Here is a 12,428-nt window from a genome sequence, read left to right as displayed (position 1 = left end):
AAAAAGCTGGGATGCAGCTTGTCACATGCTTTTCCTAGGAATGGGCATACTTGACATTTTCTGTGAGAGATCCTTCAGGGAAATGACTTCACAGATCTGTCTAAAAAAGAGAAAAAGAAGAAGAAATTATTTTTGATGGCCATATGAATGGGGGCTTTGCTCAAAGACTCTTTAAACTTAGCCTCAGATCAGATGCTTCTTGTGATGCAGCTAGGAAAAAACACGTGAAGGGACATCCTGACTGAATGAGTACAGTAGTAACTCTCAAGAAAGGAGATTGAAACAGCTATTGGTCTTCTTATAACCTACCTCAGGGTACAGAGAAGGATCACTGAGTTAAGCTAGATTTTTGCCTCTGAAAACTACAAAGGAGGCAGGCAGAATGTGCATTCCCTGGATTTCACAGACCCACAGCTCCAGAGCCATCAGTTCTTGTGCTTTCAGGAAGGCTGCAATACATGCAATTTTCCTGAAAACCCTTTGCTGACTTGTACAGGATCTACAGCTCTTTGCACTTGTCCAACAAGGTGAAAGCGAAAGGAAGGACCCAGTGAGAACAGGGAAAGAAGCAAGGAATTTATGTGTCTCAACTTCAGGCCTGTATAGTTCATGTTAATGTAATCTTCGCTCAGAGCCCTTCATACTCAAGAGCAGCACTATTAAGAGAGATAAAAAAAGCTGCAGGTTCAGCTTCCAAAGCTGCTGAGAAAGGCCAATTGGGCTTGTAAAACCAGTTCCCATCCCTTCAGCTGCTAAAAGAAAACAATTTACCTATTGCCTGCACAGATTTATGGCAGGGCAGGGCTTTCACTGCAATGTGCTTGTTGCTGCCTCTCTGATTACTCTGGGCAGGCTCAGATGGACTGGCTGGCCACCAGCAAGCAAAGAACAGCACAGTTCACATTGTCAATGCCTTGGCTTTGAAGATGTGAAGTGTTTTAAAACAGATGATAGATATTTTTACTATTATCCCAAATTTGTGGCAGATATGTAAGGTCCACATAAAAGCAGTGTAAAACTACTGTCAGTTGAAAAATCTGAGCGCAACCAAAACTGTTCCTTCTCCTAATATTAAACATCAGAGAAATTCCCATTTGAAAAGAACTCCAGATGGATCTAGCGTCCATTGGAAAGGAACTCAGCACAAAGACAAGAGATATACACAGCCTTTGAGAGAAACCTCTTCAAAGAGCTCTGATGCTGTGCTAGTGAAGAGTGCAGCCAAGCACACAGTTTATCAGTTTCCTTGACTGACTTTACCTTGGCAAGGGACAGCTGCCATGCTTTGATAGTCAGCTCTCTGGGGTGCTGAGGAATTCTACATGTAGCTTGTTTCTGTGCACACAGTGGCTCAAAATATGGGTTATGGGTGTAAGGGAAGTGTATCACCTGTCACCAATATTGTGCAGGAAATTCAGGGAAAAGAATGTAACAGCCAGCTTAGATTTGGAATCTGCAAAACCCTCTATTTTCACCAATGATATATTGGGGGGCAGTTCACTTATTGTACTTCACATCTCCTCCATTGCCACCTTACCCTTCATTCCTTTTGCACGCAGGATCATCGTGGATGGCACGAAGCAAAGAGGGACGTGAAGCTCTGCTGCAAGTCCTCGCCGTGCCTGTGCCTGACGTTCTCCCTAACTGACGACAGCAGCAGAGGGAATTTTACCATGACTCCAGTTCATGTCTCTGCCTCCACAGATGATGAGCAAGTGCTACAGAGCTGCCAGAACCTAAATTTCACTTACCTGTTGCTTGATAAAGTAATGGGAGCAGCAGAGGCGCGGGAGTGGTTGGTGTGCTGACAGAAGAACAGTTTCACCTGTCTACAGGATTGTTTACTGTCATGCTAGGTTTCTTTTCAACTTCAAACAAAAAGGCTTGCGCTCTGAAAACACAAACTTCTCACACCCGTAGCAAATAATGTGAAAATGCTTGTAGTTTTCCGTTATTCATCCCTGATCTATAAACCGAGCCGAGGTCAGACACAGCTCCAAAGAACCATGCCGTGGCCATTCCCTCTGGTTTCTTTATTTACTCCTCTACGCTCCCCTATTATCTTTCATCCCAACCGAGTTGTGCACTCCCGCATAGCTTTCCCATTTACTGAAGGCTGTGGATAAGCATTTAAATGCCTTAAAAACGCCGGTGCCTCAATTACAGTGCGTGTAAAAACGTAAATTATGGGTGTAAAGCCAGGCATTTTCAAGCGAACAGTTTAAATCCGCCGCTCACCGGCATTATAAACCTCCCGCGCCCAGCCGTGACGATGGACACTACCCGTGAGGGGAAGCTGAGAGCCCTGTACCAGGCAGCTCACTGTTACGAGTGCACTCGGCGTTTCCACATAACTACTTATGGCAGCACCTGGCCACCCGACGGCTGCTGCTGAAGGGACGAGCCCTGACAGCAGCGCTCAGATCCATAGCTCCTTCCCGAGAGCTGCTCCCCAGCAGCCCCGCCTGCCTCGGGCTGGCGCGGCCACAGCAACGCCAGCCCACAACGACCCCACTATGGCGGCTCCGCCACACCCGCCGCCTCACCCTCAGAGAGCGAGGACGGGGAGGGGCGCCTTCCTATTGGCTGTCCCTCGTCCCACCCTTCTCTCCCATTGGGGGAGAGTAGGTAGGAGGTGGGGCCGCTCGCCGAGCGGCAGCAGCTGGGCCGAATCGGCGGGTGAGCTCGTTCTCTCGGACGGCGTTGGGGCCAGGGTGTGCCGAAGCCAATGGGAGGGGAGTGGAGCTCATGCCGCGCCGGGAGCAGGTAAACAGCTGCGGCCGGTCGGGGAACCCCGGTAGGGATTGACTTTGGCCCTGCCCTGCCGGGCTGCCGCGGGCTCGGGTTGCTCTCCCGCCGGGAGGGGCTGGCCCGGGGCGGGCCGGGCCCTGGCCGAGGGGATTTCGGAGTCGCAGCGCTGCTGGAGCCGTGCGAGGCCGCTCCACTCCGCTTGGCTCCACGCCGGGCCCGGCATAGTGGCTGTGGTGGGGAGGGAGCTTCGGCAGCCTGGCTGGCTCCTTCTGGAGAAAGTTACGTCTCTGTATATACGTATGTATATTTCTATATGTGCACCTATTATATATGTGCATATATAAATATATATTCTTATATGTGTTTGTGTGTGTGCATGGGCATAAACATACATGTATACGTCGATATGTTTCTTCTGGGCGGTGGCATTCCTGCCTGCAACCCAGGATTTGGTTCGGAAGTGCTACCGGCACACCTTAGGCTTTTAAGCATTAGAAAGGGCAGCCGGGGAAAGGCCTCCATGGTGCAGGGTCTGCTCGTGGCCTCCTGCAGCATCTCTGCCTGGCGGGGGGATTTCTTGTCTCTTCTGTTTTAAAGTGCTTGTTGTCTCCCTCCCCCTCCAGCCGCTGTGGGGGTGGCCGTGTGCTGGGACGGACGGGGCAGCAGACCCAGTCTGGTGTGCCCATAGCAAGCCTTGAGGGAGGACGGGACACCCTGGGCTCAGTGTCCCCATGGCAGGCCACCCCTGGTACCCAGGTAGGGCGCAGGAACCGAGCGCCAGCGCTGGTGTCCTTGGGTGTCCCCGGTGTGTCACTTCTGGCAGCGGTAGCACAGATGCGAGCAGCTGCTCCTGCGTGTGAATTCTGACCCAAGCTTTGAGGCTTTGCTGGTGTCGGTAGGTCTGCAGGGCTGCGGTGCCTGGGGGCTGAGGTGGGCAGTTGACTGCTAGTGTGTTAGGGCTTAACGCTGGCAGAATAATCCTTCTGATCCTCCTTGGGAGGGTCTGATCTCGCTCTGCCAGCAAAATAGCCCTCTGGGGCCATGTGCTGTGCCTTTCTTGTGGGAGTAAAGAAAGCAGTGCTAGCTCAACTGTGTTGGTGTGCCCTAAAATGCAGAAAGAGGGCTACAAATCTCTACACCTTCCCATAATATCTTGTGTTTCTTTTGTGTTCTGGGGCTGCAAGTGAATGGCATTTGCAAGTTCTGTTTTGAGCACTGAGATGGTGTGTTCCAAGTCCCCCATTATTTTAGCAGCATGCACGTCCTGCCATTATTCATTGGCAAGAACCTGGAAATCTTTCCTTCTAATTTTGGCCCCACCACTTAGGATACCTTAGAAGTTTTTTCCTCCTCTTCATACTTCCAAACAGCAGTGCTTGCTACAGCTGAAACTTAAGAGAACATCAGGCTGTCACTGTCAGCCCACAGCTTTCTCTTGATCTAAATACAGCAAAGAAAAACTAATTCTCTTAATCTAATTGCCATCAATTATAGCATATATATACATATACCTAAAAAAAAGCAGGAATTTCAACTCTCAAGTAGATTATTAAGTATTCTGCCAGCCTGTAGCAGCTGTTCTGTGCTGTATATTGTACTGGTATTATCTGTGATGGATGAAATGCGAAGCAAAGGATTTAGGTTTGCTTGAAGCACAGTGATGCTGCAGGATGAAATTAAAAGGCAATCTGAGGCTAGGTCCTACTGTTAGTGTGAATTGGCCCAGATTAATCAGAATCCATAAAGCTGATTTATTGCAGCTGAGGAAAGAGGTCCCTTGCACGAAGGACATCTGGAAGAGAGAAATTGTGACTCCTGCTTCACGAGACTGCTGTAAAGCAGGAGTTGCTGTATTCCCACCTCAGGTGCTCTGTTACAAGGAGCACTTATTACTGACCTAGTTTTTGTCCCCTTTCATTTTTGCCATCTGGTTTTTGAGAGTTTGGTCTTTTGGCTCTTTAACATCATATGATTTTTTGGAATGGGACCTAATGGTTTGGATCCATCCACAGAGGGGGGAAGAAAGGAAAACATTGTCTCATACCCTGCAGCCAAGTGGGTCAGTTTTGATGATAGTTTGGTGCATGCTGTTCAACTACTTTATTTACTGTATTTGATAGACCGTGCTCTGTAGCTTTGTGTGAATATAGATACAGCTTACATTCCCCTCCAATCTGAAAGCTCCTCCTGTTGCTACAGCCAGAAAGGAGCATGCTTGTCTCAGCTCTTAGGGCTTTCCTTTCCTGACCTTTCCTTCCCCCTTTTCGGCTCAGTCTAGGAAGACACAGTCAGTGTGCATGGGTGTATTTGGTGTCATGTGCAAGAGTAGGAAAGAAGGTTCCTGTGCCTTCCCTTATGGGGGTATCCAGGATCCTTGGGAGGCAGAAATTATCTCCACAAGGCACCTTCCCTCAGGTTAACTGGTGAAATGATACCAGGAAACAGTGTGGCTTTGTAACACCCTTTTCTTGGTTGCCTGGTGCTCTGTAGCTCCCTTTCTATCTGGAAAGAAAGCCCCCAGGACAAGGCTCTGCTCAGCCCAAAGGATGCTGTTGTGCTGGGCACATGGATGTGAGAGTGACCAGGCTGTCCCTTCCTCCCCTGAAAGACACGCTACTTAAACCAAAGCTGTCTCTGACAGCCAGCAGAGCCTTGGTGCCCGTTGAAGGTGCAGCTCTGATGAACAAATAGAACATCAGGCAAACTCCCTACTGGGGGGGGGGGGGGGGGGGAAGAGGGGGAGGGCCAGTGTTCCTACCTCTGTAAACCATATGTCAAGGACTCCTGCATAGCTAAAAGCTACGCTGCCATACGTGCTGCAGGCCTGAGGTGAGGGTAGGCTGCTGCTCCCTCTGAGAGTGAGCAGAGGAGAGGGCTTGCTGTTGTAAGGCTTGACCCTACTGGAAGGGGGGGTGGCCCAGCCAACGCTTGCTTTTCCTCATGTGGGCACTGGGGCTGTTCACACAGCCAGCCTGGGAGCTGGTCCTGCCGGAACCTGGCTCCTTAAAAGCAAAGGAAAATAGTGCCTATTGTCTTCTCAAAACAGCTAGACAGAGCACCTGGTGTTGGCACCAGAGAGACCGAGGGTGATGGGACAACCCTTTCGGGATGACCATGCATTTAGGTCAGTTTAGGGCAGCTGTGAGTGGAGTCTGAGAATTTGTTGAGGGCTTGTTGCTATAGGAGCTCCTGTAGAATCCCAGATACGCTGGAGTCTGTTTGTGTCAGCTCTCAATGAAACCAAAGCCTTGTAAACAAGGGACAGTAAAGCTGTGTTCAGGACGGAGGCTGCTTGCTGACCAGGAATGTTGTTGCATCTTTGTTGAGGGAGAACATGTCCAGCTTAAAAATGGCTGTTTTAAAACATGAGATTCTTTTCCCATGTAATTGTGTAGGTTAATAATTAGCACTGTTTTTGCTATTGGTTTAAGTCCTCCAGTGGGCATAACTAGGGTGTTGAAAGTAGGCTAATTAATTGGCTGACCCTTCTAAATCCTTTGCAGAATTTATACAGCAAAATATGTGTGTCAGTTTCTGAAATACTGGGAGAAAAAGTTCTTTAATATTTTCATTGAGTTGTTAAAACCTAGATATTGGTCCCAGACTATCAGAGAGTAAATCTTTACTTATTTCTTCCCTGGCCTCTGACATGGGCAGGTTTTGAGAGTTACTTAAATTCCATGGGTAACAGATCCTCTGGCATGCATAACCTGTTCACAGACCCAGAAGTATGTCACAACTGAATGACTTCATATACCTGCCTTCTTTAAAACCCTGAATCCTGTAACTGAGCCAAAATCTAGGCTCTCAACTGTAAATTGTGAGCCCTCATGTGCTCAATTAAAGGGTGTGTTAAGCGCTTGGAGTGGAGATTTTAGGCTCTAAGAAAAAGCAGACAAATGCAGGTGTTACGCAGCTCACTCAGTGATGCTGCAGACGGGTTTGTCTTGAGGGCTACCCCTGCATTTGTTTCCTGTAGCTGCACCACTTTGATCACTAAAAGAGGAATAAAATGATGTGAAAAAGCTTGAAGAGAAGGCAGGGGAGGAGCAGATCTCTGAAAAACTTTTCACTTGGGCAGATGGAGCTGACAGAATCTAAGATTGCTCGAAGGTGCCAGATGTGTTGAGGAGGTTGTGAAAGAAAGGGGAATGTCCCACTCCTCCCTCTTTCCTTCCTCCAAAGCGAATTTCAGTCTCCTCAGTGAGAAGCAAGAATATCTCAGAGATCTCCAAAGCATCCACTCTGACCTTTCAAGCTGCCTGGCACACAGCAGGCTGTACTGGTCAGACTTGAGTGCATGATTCAGATTTAAGTGACTGCATCCAAATCACATGGCTTCTTCAGCTTCCTCTTCTGAGTTGGATGTATTTCCTGAGACACATGGGCTTGGGTGAAATACTGCAGAGGAGAAGTGTTCTTGTAGGTATTACAGCTTTACAATGCTTTAGAATCATAGAATCAACTAGGCTGGAAAAGACCTTTAAGCCCAACTGTTACCCCAGGACTGTGAAGCCCACCACTAAACCATGTCACCTAGGGCAAGCTGATCTCCCCTCATAGCCACACCTCATCTGCCCCCTCATAGTGGCCCCAAGCTATGTAGCTGCTGCCCCTACCCCTCATGGCCCATGGCTGCCCCTGCTCTCACCTCACGATCTCCCCTCACAACCACCCCATCACTCCCCTCATGATCTTTCCGCATGGCTGCCTCTGCTCTCCCCTCACAATCTCCCCTTACCTCTCATGGCTGTCCCTCGTGTCCCCTCGTGATCTCCCCTCATTATCTCCCCTCACAATCTGCCCTCACCTAAGGAGACAGGTCTTCCATTTCTACAAACCTCTCCTTGTCCATGGGCAAAAAGAAGAACTGCTTATAAAATTAATCTGGTTAAGAACCTGTCAAACCAGCACGTAACTCCTGGTTAGTGCCTTATGCAAATCTGAGGCTCTGGGCTACTAAGAAACTTCTGCTATGTGCGATGCTTGCAGGAGTGCCGTGTAAGAGCTGAGCTCTATTAGCTTTCTAGCCAGGCAACCAGCATCTGAGGTGAAGCTTTGCTTGGCAGATGCAAATCAAACACTAAGCACTGAGAAACCTCCTTTGTGGAAATCAAGGTGTACTAATGGGAGAGGGAAAACAGAGGCAGCAACTGTGAAAGCTGGGGCAAAGAAAAAGAAGTATTAAATTGCTTCAATGCTGCTTTGTGCTGTTCTCCCTGACTGTAACAGTCACAGTGACTTTAATGGAATGGATTGTCATGCCTGGGGTGACAGCAGGCTAAATCAGCTGTTAGGAGGAGATGGAGTTACTTAACGTGCTGTAGCCTCCCTGTGTCCCCTCTTCAGATTTCCAGTGGTTTGCACTGCAGCATTCACTGTTTCTCTTCCCTTCTGCTCTGCTCGTCTCCTCAGCCTTGAGCAGTGCTTGGCTGTGCCCCTCCTGAGTGCTCCCTGGGAAAGCAACGATGATCACATTCATGAACAACTCGGACAGCGAGGAGGAGCCCTGCAATGAGAGAACATCCCTGATGTCTGCAGAGAGCCCTCCGGTGCCCTCCTACCAGGATGGCCTGCAAGCCTCAGGAGCTGGGGAGGCGCAGGCACATAGGGTAGGTGTGCGTCCTTCCTGGTGAGTGAAGAAATGGTATGTGGTGATAGATGTAGTTCTGCTACCCTCAGACCTTCCCAGCAGGCTGGCTTCTAGGATTGCTTTGGCCACTGTTGTGTCTCACTCTCAGCCAGCAGCAGCAGTGTGGGTTCCCATTTCCTCCACTGTGACTTCTTCCCTCTTTTAATCTCCATATATACTCCTCCCTTTTCCTTCCTTTTGGTAATGATACAATTTTACAGATACAAGCTTTTAATCAGGACCTGATGCACATATGACTCTTGCCGGATATCCTTTTTAGCCTTCTTGTTTTGCCAGAAACCCTTTGTCTGCTCTGGTCAAATGCAGAAATATTAGGATAGAGCCTAGTCCTGCTGCCAGTGAAGCAGCAGGGTAAAGCAAGCACAGTATTGCTGTGGGGGTCGAACTGGTCAAGCTTATGCCACCCCAGATGACATTTCCTCTAAGTTCTGGGCATCTTGCCCTTCATGTGCGTGTGCCCATCTGTATGGCACTTGAAGAGGCCCCAAGATGTTTATAATTTTGGTTTAAAAACTCCGTTGCAGCTTGTTTGCAATGGAATTTCTAATTGTATTGTTCATGGGTACCTCTCTGTTATGAGCCAAGTTGGTATGCTGTGGTGGCCTACAGCAGCCTCATGAAGTACGATGGAATAAAACTTTGAACACAAAGAAGTGTCTCACATACTTGTTAATCTTTCTTTTTAGAAGAGGCGAACAGGTAGCAGCCGTAGCCCTAACAATATTGCTGATGGGGAAATGTCTGACTCGGGTGTTCCAGTGAGAGAAGGCGCCTTGGAAAATGAAGAGGAGGAACTGACTCTGAAATATGGAGCAAAGCATGTAATCATGCTCTTTGTGCCTGTCACCCTTTGTATGATTGTTGTCGTCGCCACCATAAAGTCAGTGCGCTTCTATACGGAGAAAAACGGGCAGCTGTAAGTGGGGTCTTCAAAACAGCCTCTGAGTACATGGGATCTCTAGCTTTACACACACGTTCCACGTACACTCTGTGTACGCAGAGTGCTTCCTTGGCAGGTTGGGAGAACCTTTACACAGCTAAAGGTGGCTGTGTAAGCGTACAAAGATCTTACTAAAGTATGCTATGTTCATCTGTGTAAGTCCTTCCATACCTGCATTATACTGATAAATTAGCACTGTCATTAGGGTGCCCTAAGTGAAGCCTGTGAGCAGCGTAATAGTCACAGAATCATAGAATGGTTTGGTTTGGAAAGGACCTTAAGATCATGAATTTCCAACCACCTGCCATGGGCAGGGACACCTCACACTGAACCATGTCACCCAAGGCTTTGTTCAATCTGGGCTTCAACGCTGCCAGGGATGGAGCATTTACCACTTCTTTGGGCAACCTGTTCCACTGTCTCACAACCCTCACAGTAAAGATCTTCTTTGTATCTGACCTGACCTTCCCCTGTTCATGTTTAAACCCATTACCCCTTATTCTATTGCTACAGTCCCTAATGAAGAGTCCCTCTCCAGCATCCTTGTAGGCTCCCTTCAGGTATTGGAAGGCTGCTAGAAACTTGCTTCTTACTGCAACATAAAAGGCCCAGTCTGAACTCCTCATCTGCTCACTCACTAGCTGGCAGCGATCAGGGAATAGCATGTTCATTTGGATGAGTGTCTCATTTCCTGATGACATTTCTGGTTCTCACAGCCTCACGGTGTGGATACATAATTCATACAGTTATGATTGATACTGTTCATGCTGACTATGCTTGAGAGCACTCCTGGGCCTCTAACTGTGCTTCACATGGGTGGAGAAATGGGGACTGGTCACTTGAACTGAACCAAAGGAAACAAAATGGGGGGTGAAGGGTGGGATGCAGGATGATGAGAAGGGATAAAAGAATCCAAAACTCTCCCACCAGGTGTGTAAAGAAAGGGATGTAGCCTTGTAATTATCATGGAGAGGATCCAAAGCATGCAATAAAAATTCGTGGCCTGGAGAGAAGCTACTAAAATGAAGTCATTTAAACTCTAGGTCTCTTTGTTTAGAGCTTTGCCAGCCACAGCTTCTTGTAGGAATGTGCTTTTGATAGAGACCACTAATCTTTAGTTGATAATTAACTGGAGCCCAGCCACTTCAGAGGCTAGCTCTTATGTTTGCTGTCTTTGGCAGTCCTGCCTCCCTTTCTTTCCCATAAACAGAGAGGACTGGCTTTATCTTGTTGCAGTTGGTTGGAAGAGAATATATATACTTTATATGGCTTTTGCTTTATACTGCAGGATCTACACCCCTTTCAGTGAGGACACCCCGTCTGTGGGCCAGCGTCTCTTGAACTCGGTGTTGAACACCATCATCATGATCAGCGTCATCGTTGTAATGACTGTTTTCCTAGTTGTGCTCTATAAATATCGCTGCTACAAGGTAAAGTGTTCATGCCAGAGCCTTTTCCACCTATATGCTGTGAGCTTGAGTTCAAGTGGAGCTTGCGTGTCAGTGAGAAATACAGGCACTGCACTGGCTGTATGGCACTCCACATCTTAGTCACAGCAAGAGGCATCTTGTATAGCAGCCTTTGTCAGAGGTGGCAGAGCTGTGCCCCTGAATATGCCTTGCTGGGTTTTTGTCATTAATGGTAGGCTCTTAAAAACCAGGCCTGCTACTTTGTGTTAGTCAGGTCTGAGTCTTCACCATCTGATCAAGAAGGTTTGCGGTTTGTACATTTGGAGTAAGTAAGGCATACCGTGAATGCCTTCTCTTGCTAAGTTTCAGACAAGCTTGGTGGGAACTGCTGTTCTTCCTGCCTGTGGAGGATCTGGTGGATGGGACAAGGCTTTGGGGGGAAAGGCACGTTCAGGTTTTGTGGTGCCCAGGGAGTTGTTCTGTGTTGTGCCAGCCCAGAATTTGAGCACTGGCCATTGCTGTGTTTTAAACTTGGCCCTGAGATGGACTTACTGTACAGTCTTGGGCAAATCCCTCCTTCTCCTCTTCTCCCCCAAGCAGAGAAAATGCACTCACCTATCTGATCTAGGAGCCAGGATATGGGTACCCATGGAAATTGATAGGAAAGAGGCTAAAAAAACCCCCTAAAACCCAACCAACAAAAACAAACACAAAGGAATAGAATACAAAATGAGAGAGTTTGAGAGAACTGGGAGCAACTGGCTTCCTTCCTTCCTCACTGGCAGTGGGGAAGGCAGTCTTTGGAAGCTGGAGGAGGAGTGCAGAAGGAGACTTCTGGACAATAAAAGCTCAATAGTGCATGCACTAGGCACTGCAAGCTGCATGAGGGGTAACAGTCCCTTCAGTCACTGTCTCTTTTTGTCCTTGATAGTTCATCCATGGCTGGCTGATCTTGTCCTCTTTGATGCTGCTCTTCCTCTTTACCTACATATATCTCGGGTAAGTGGGAATGGTGCAGGTAACCTGGCAGTTCAGAGTGCAGAAAATGCCCAACTTGAACAACAAAAGCTATGTCTCCCCTTCTCCAAATGGAGGTTTAAGAATTGTTAGAATCATTAATTAAATTTAAAAATGGCAAATGAAGTCTTTAATAGGCAGTGCCTACTTTAGAAAAATCACTGGGAAGTGGTACTGTGAGTGTGAAACGAACAGGCTGAACCTTGTGGTACAGAGGCACCGAATTGTCTGTTGAGGAACAAAGGGAAAGGAACTTGACGTGCTGAGTTCTTTGTTTTGCCTTTCTCTCGGACTGTATTGTTTCAAGCTCATTCCCATAGCTCCCAGCTTAGGCACAACCAAGCTTTTAACTTGCAGGTGACACTTTGTTAAAACTCTTCAATTTTAACTGAAACTTTTCAGTTTTAACATCATACATCTGGTGGGATGACTCTTACATGGCTTCTTTGCTGCAGATGGTCATGTAGCTGCAGGCCTGTGTTTGGTTAAGACTTGAAATCCTGCTTGCTCAAACCATTGTAATCACTGTTGACCTCAGGACTAAGTCATTGTGGTGACTGCACACATGGCATGTCCACCTCCTACAGGAGGAACAGAGAGCTAGGAGCAGCCATTGGCCGCAAGGCAGGTTCCCCTTTCATCTTGAGAGCTGCTTCTA

General features: G+C 47.9%; 1 protein-coding gene across 4 annotated transcripts in view; it reads left to right on the top strand.

Annotated features, from left to right (window-relative positions):
- The first annotated feature begins 2,676 nt into the window (after positions 1-2,676).
- The window catches only part of PSEN2 (presenilin 2), a 28,307-nt gene continuing 18,555 nt past the window's right edge, over positions 2,677-12,428 (top strand). For 3 of the 4 annotated variants that reach the window (XM_080615476.1, XM_080615478.1, XM_080615475.1), the window contains exons 1-5: positions 2,677-2,766; positions 8,167-8,363; positions 9,091-9,320; positions 10,633-10,774; positions 11,685-11,752. In XM_080615476.1, coding sequence (XP_080471602.1) covers positions 8,220-8,363; positions 9,091-9,320; positions 10,633-10,774; positions 11,685-11,752 — 584 coding nt within the window. In that variant the 5' untranslated portion in view covers positions 2,677-2,766; positions 8,167-8,219. Of the gene's footprint in view, positions 2,767-2,998; positions 3,049-8,166; positions 8,364-9,090; positions 9,321-10,632; positions 10,775-11,684; positions 11,753-12,428 lie in introns of those variants that run through there. The other variant, XM_080615477.1, reaches the window with a different exon arrangement.

This window comes from Psittacula echo (assembly GCF_963264785.1).
Source record: "Psittacula echo genome assembly, chromosome: 4".
Classification (NCBI taxonomy): Eukaryota; Metazoa; Chordata; class Aves; order Psittaciformes; family Psittacidae; genus Psittacula; species Psittacula echo.
Note: the sequence above shows the minus strand (reverse complement) of the source record. Positions and strands in the feature narration are given on the sequence as shown.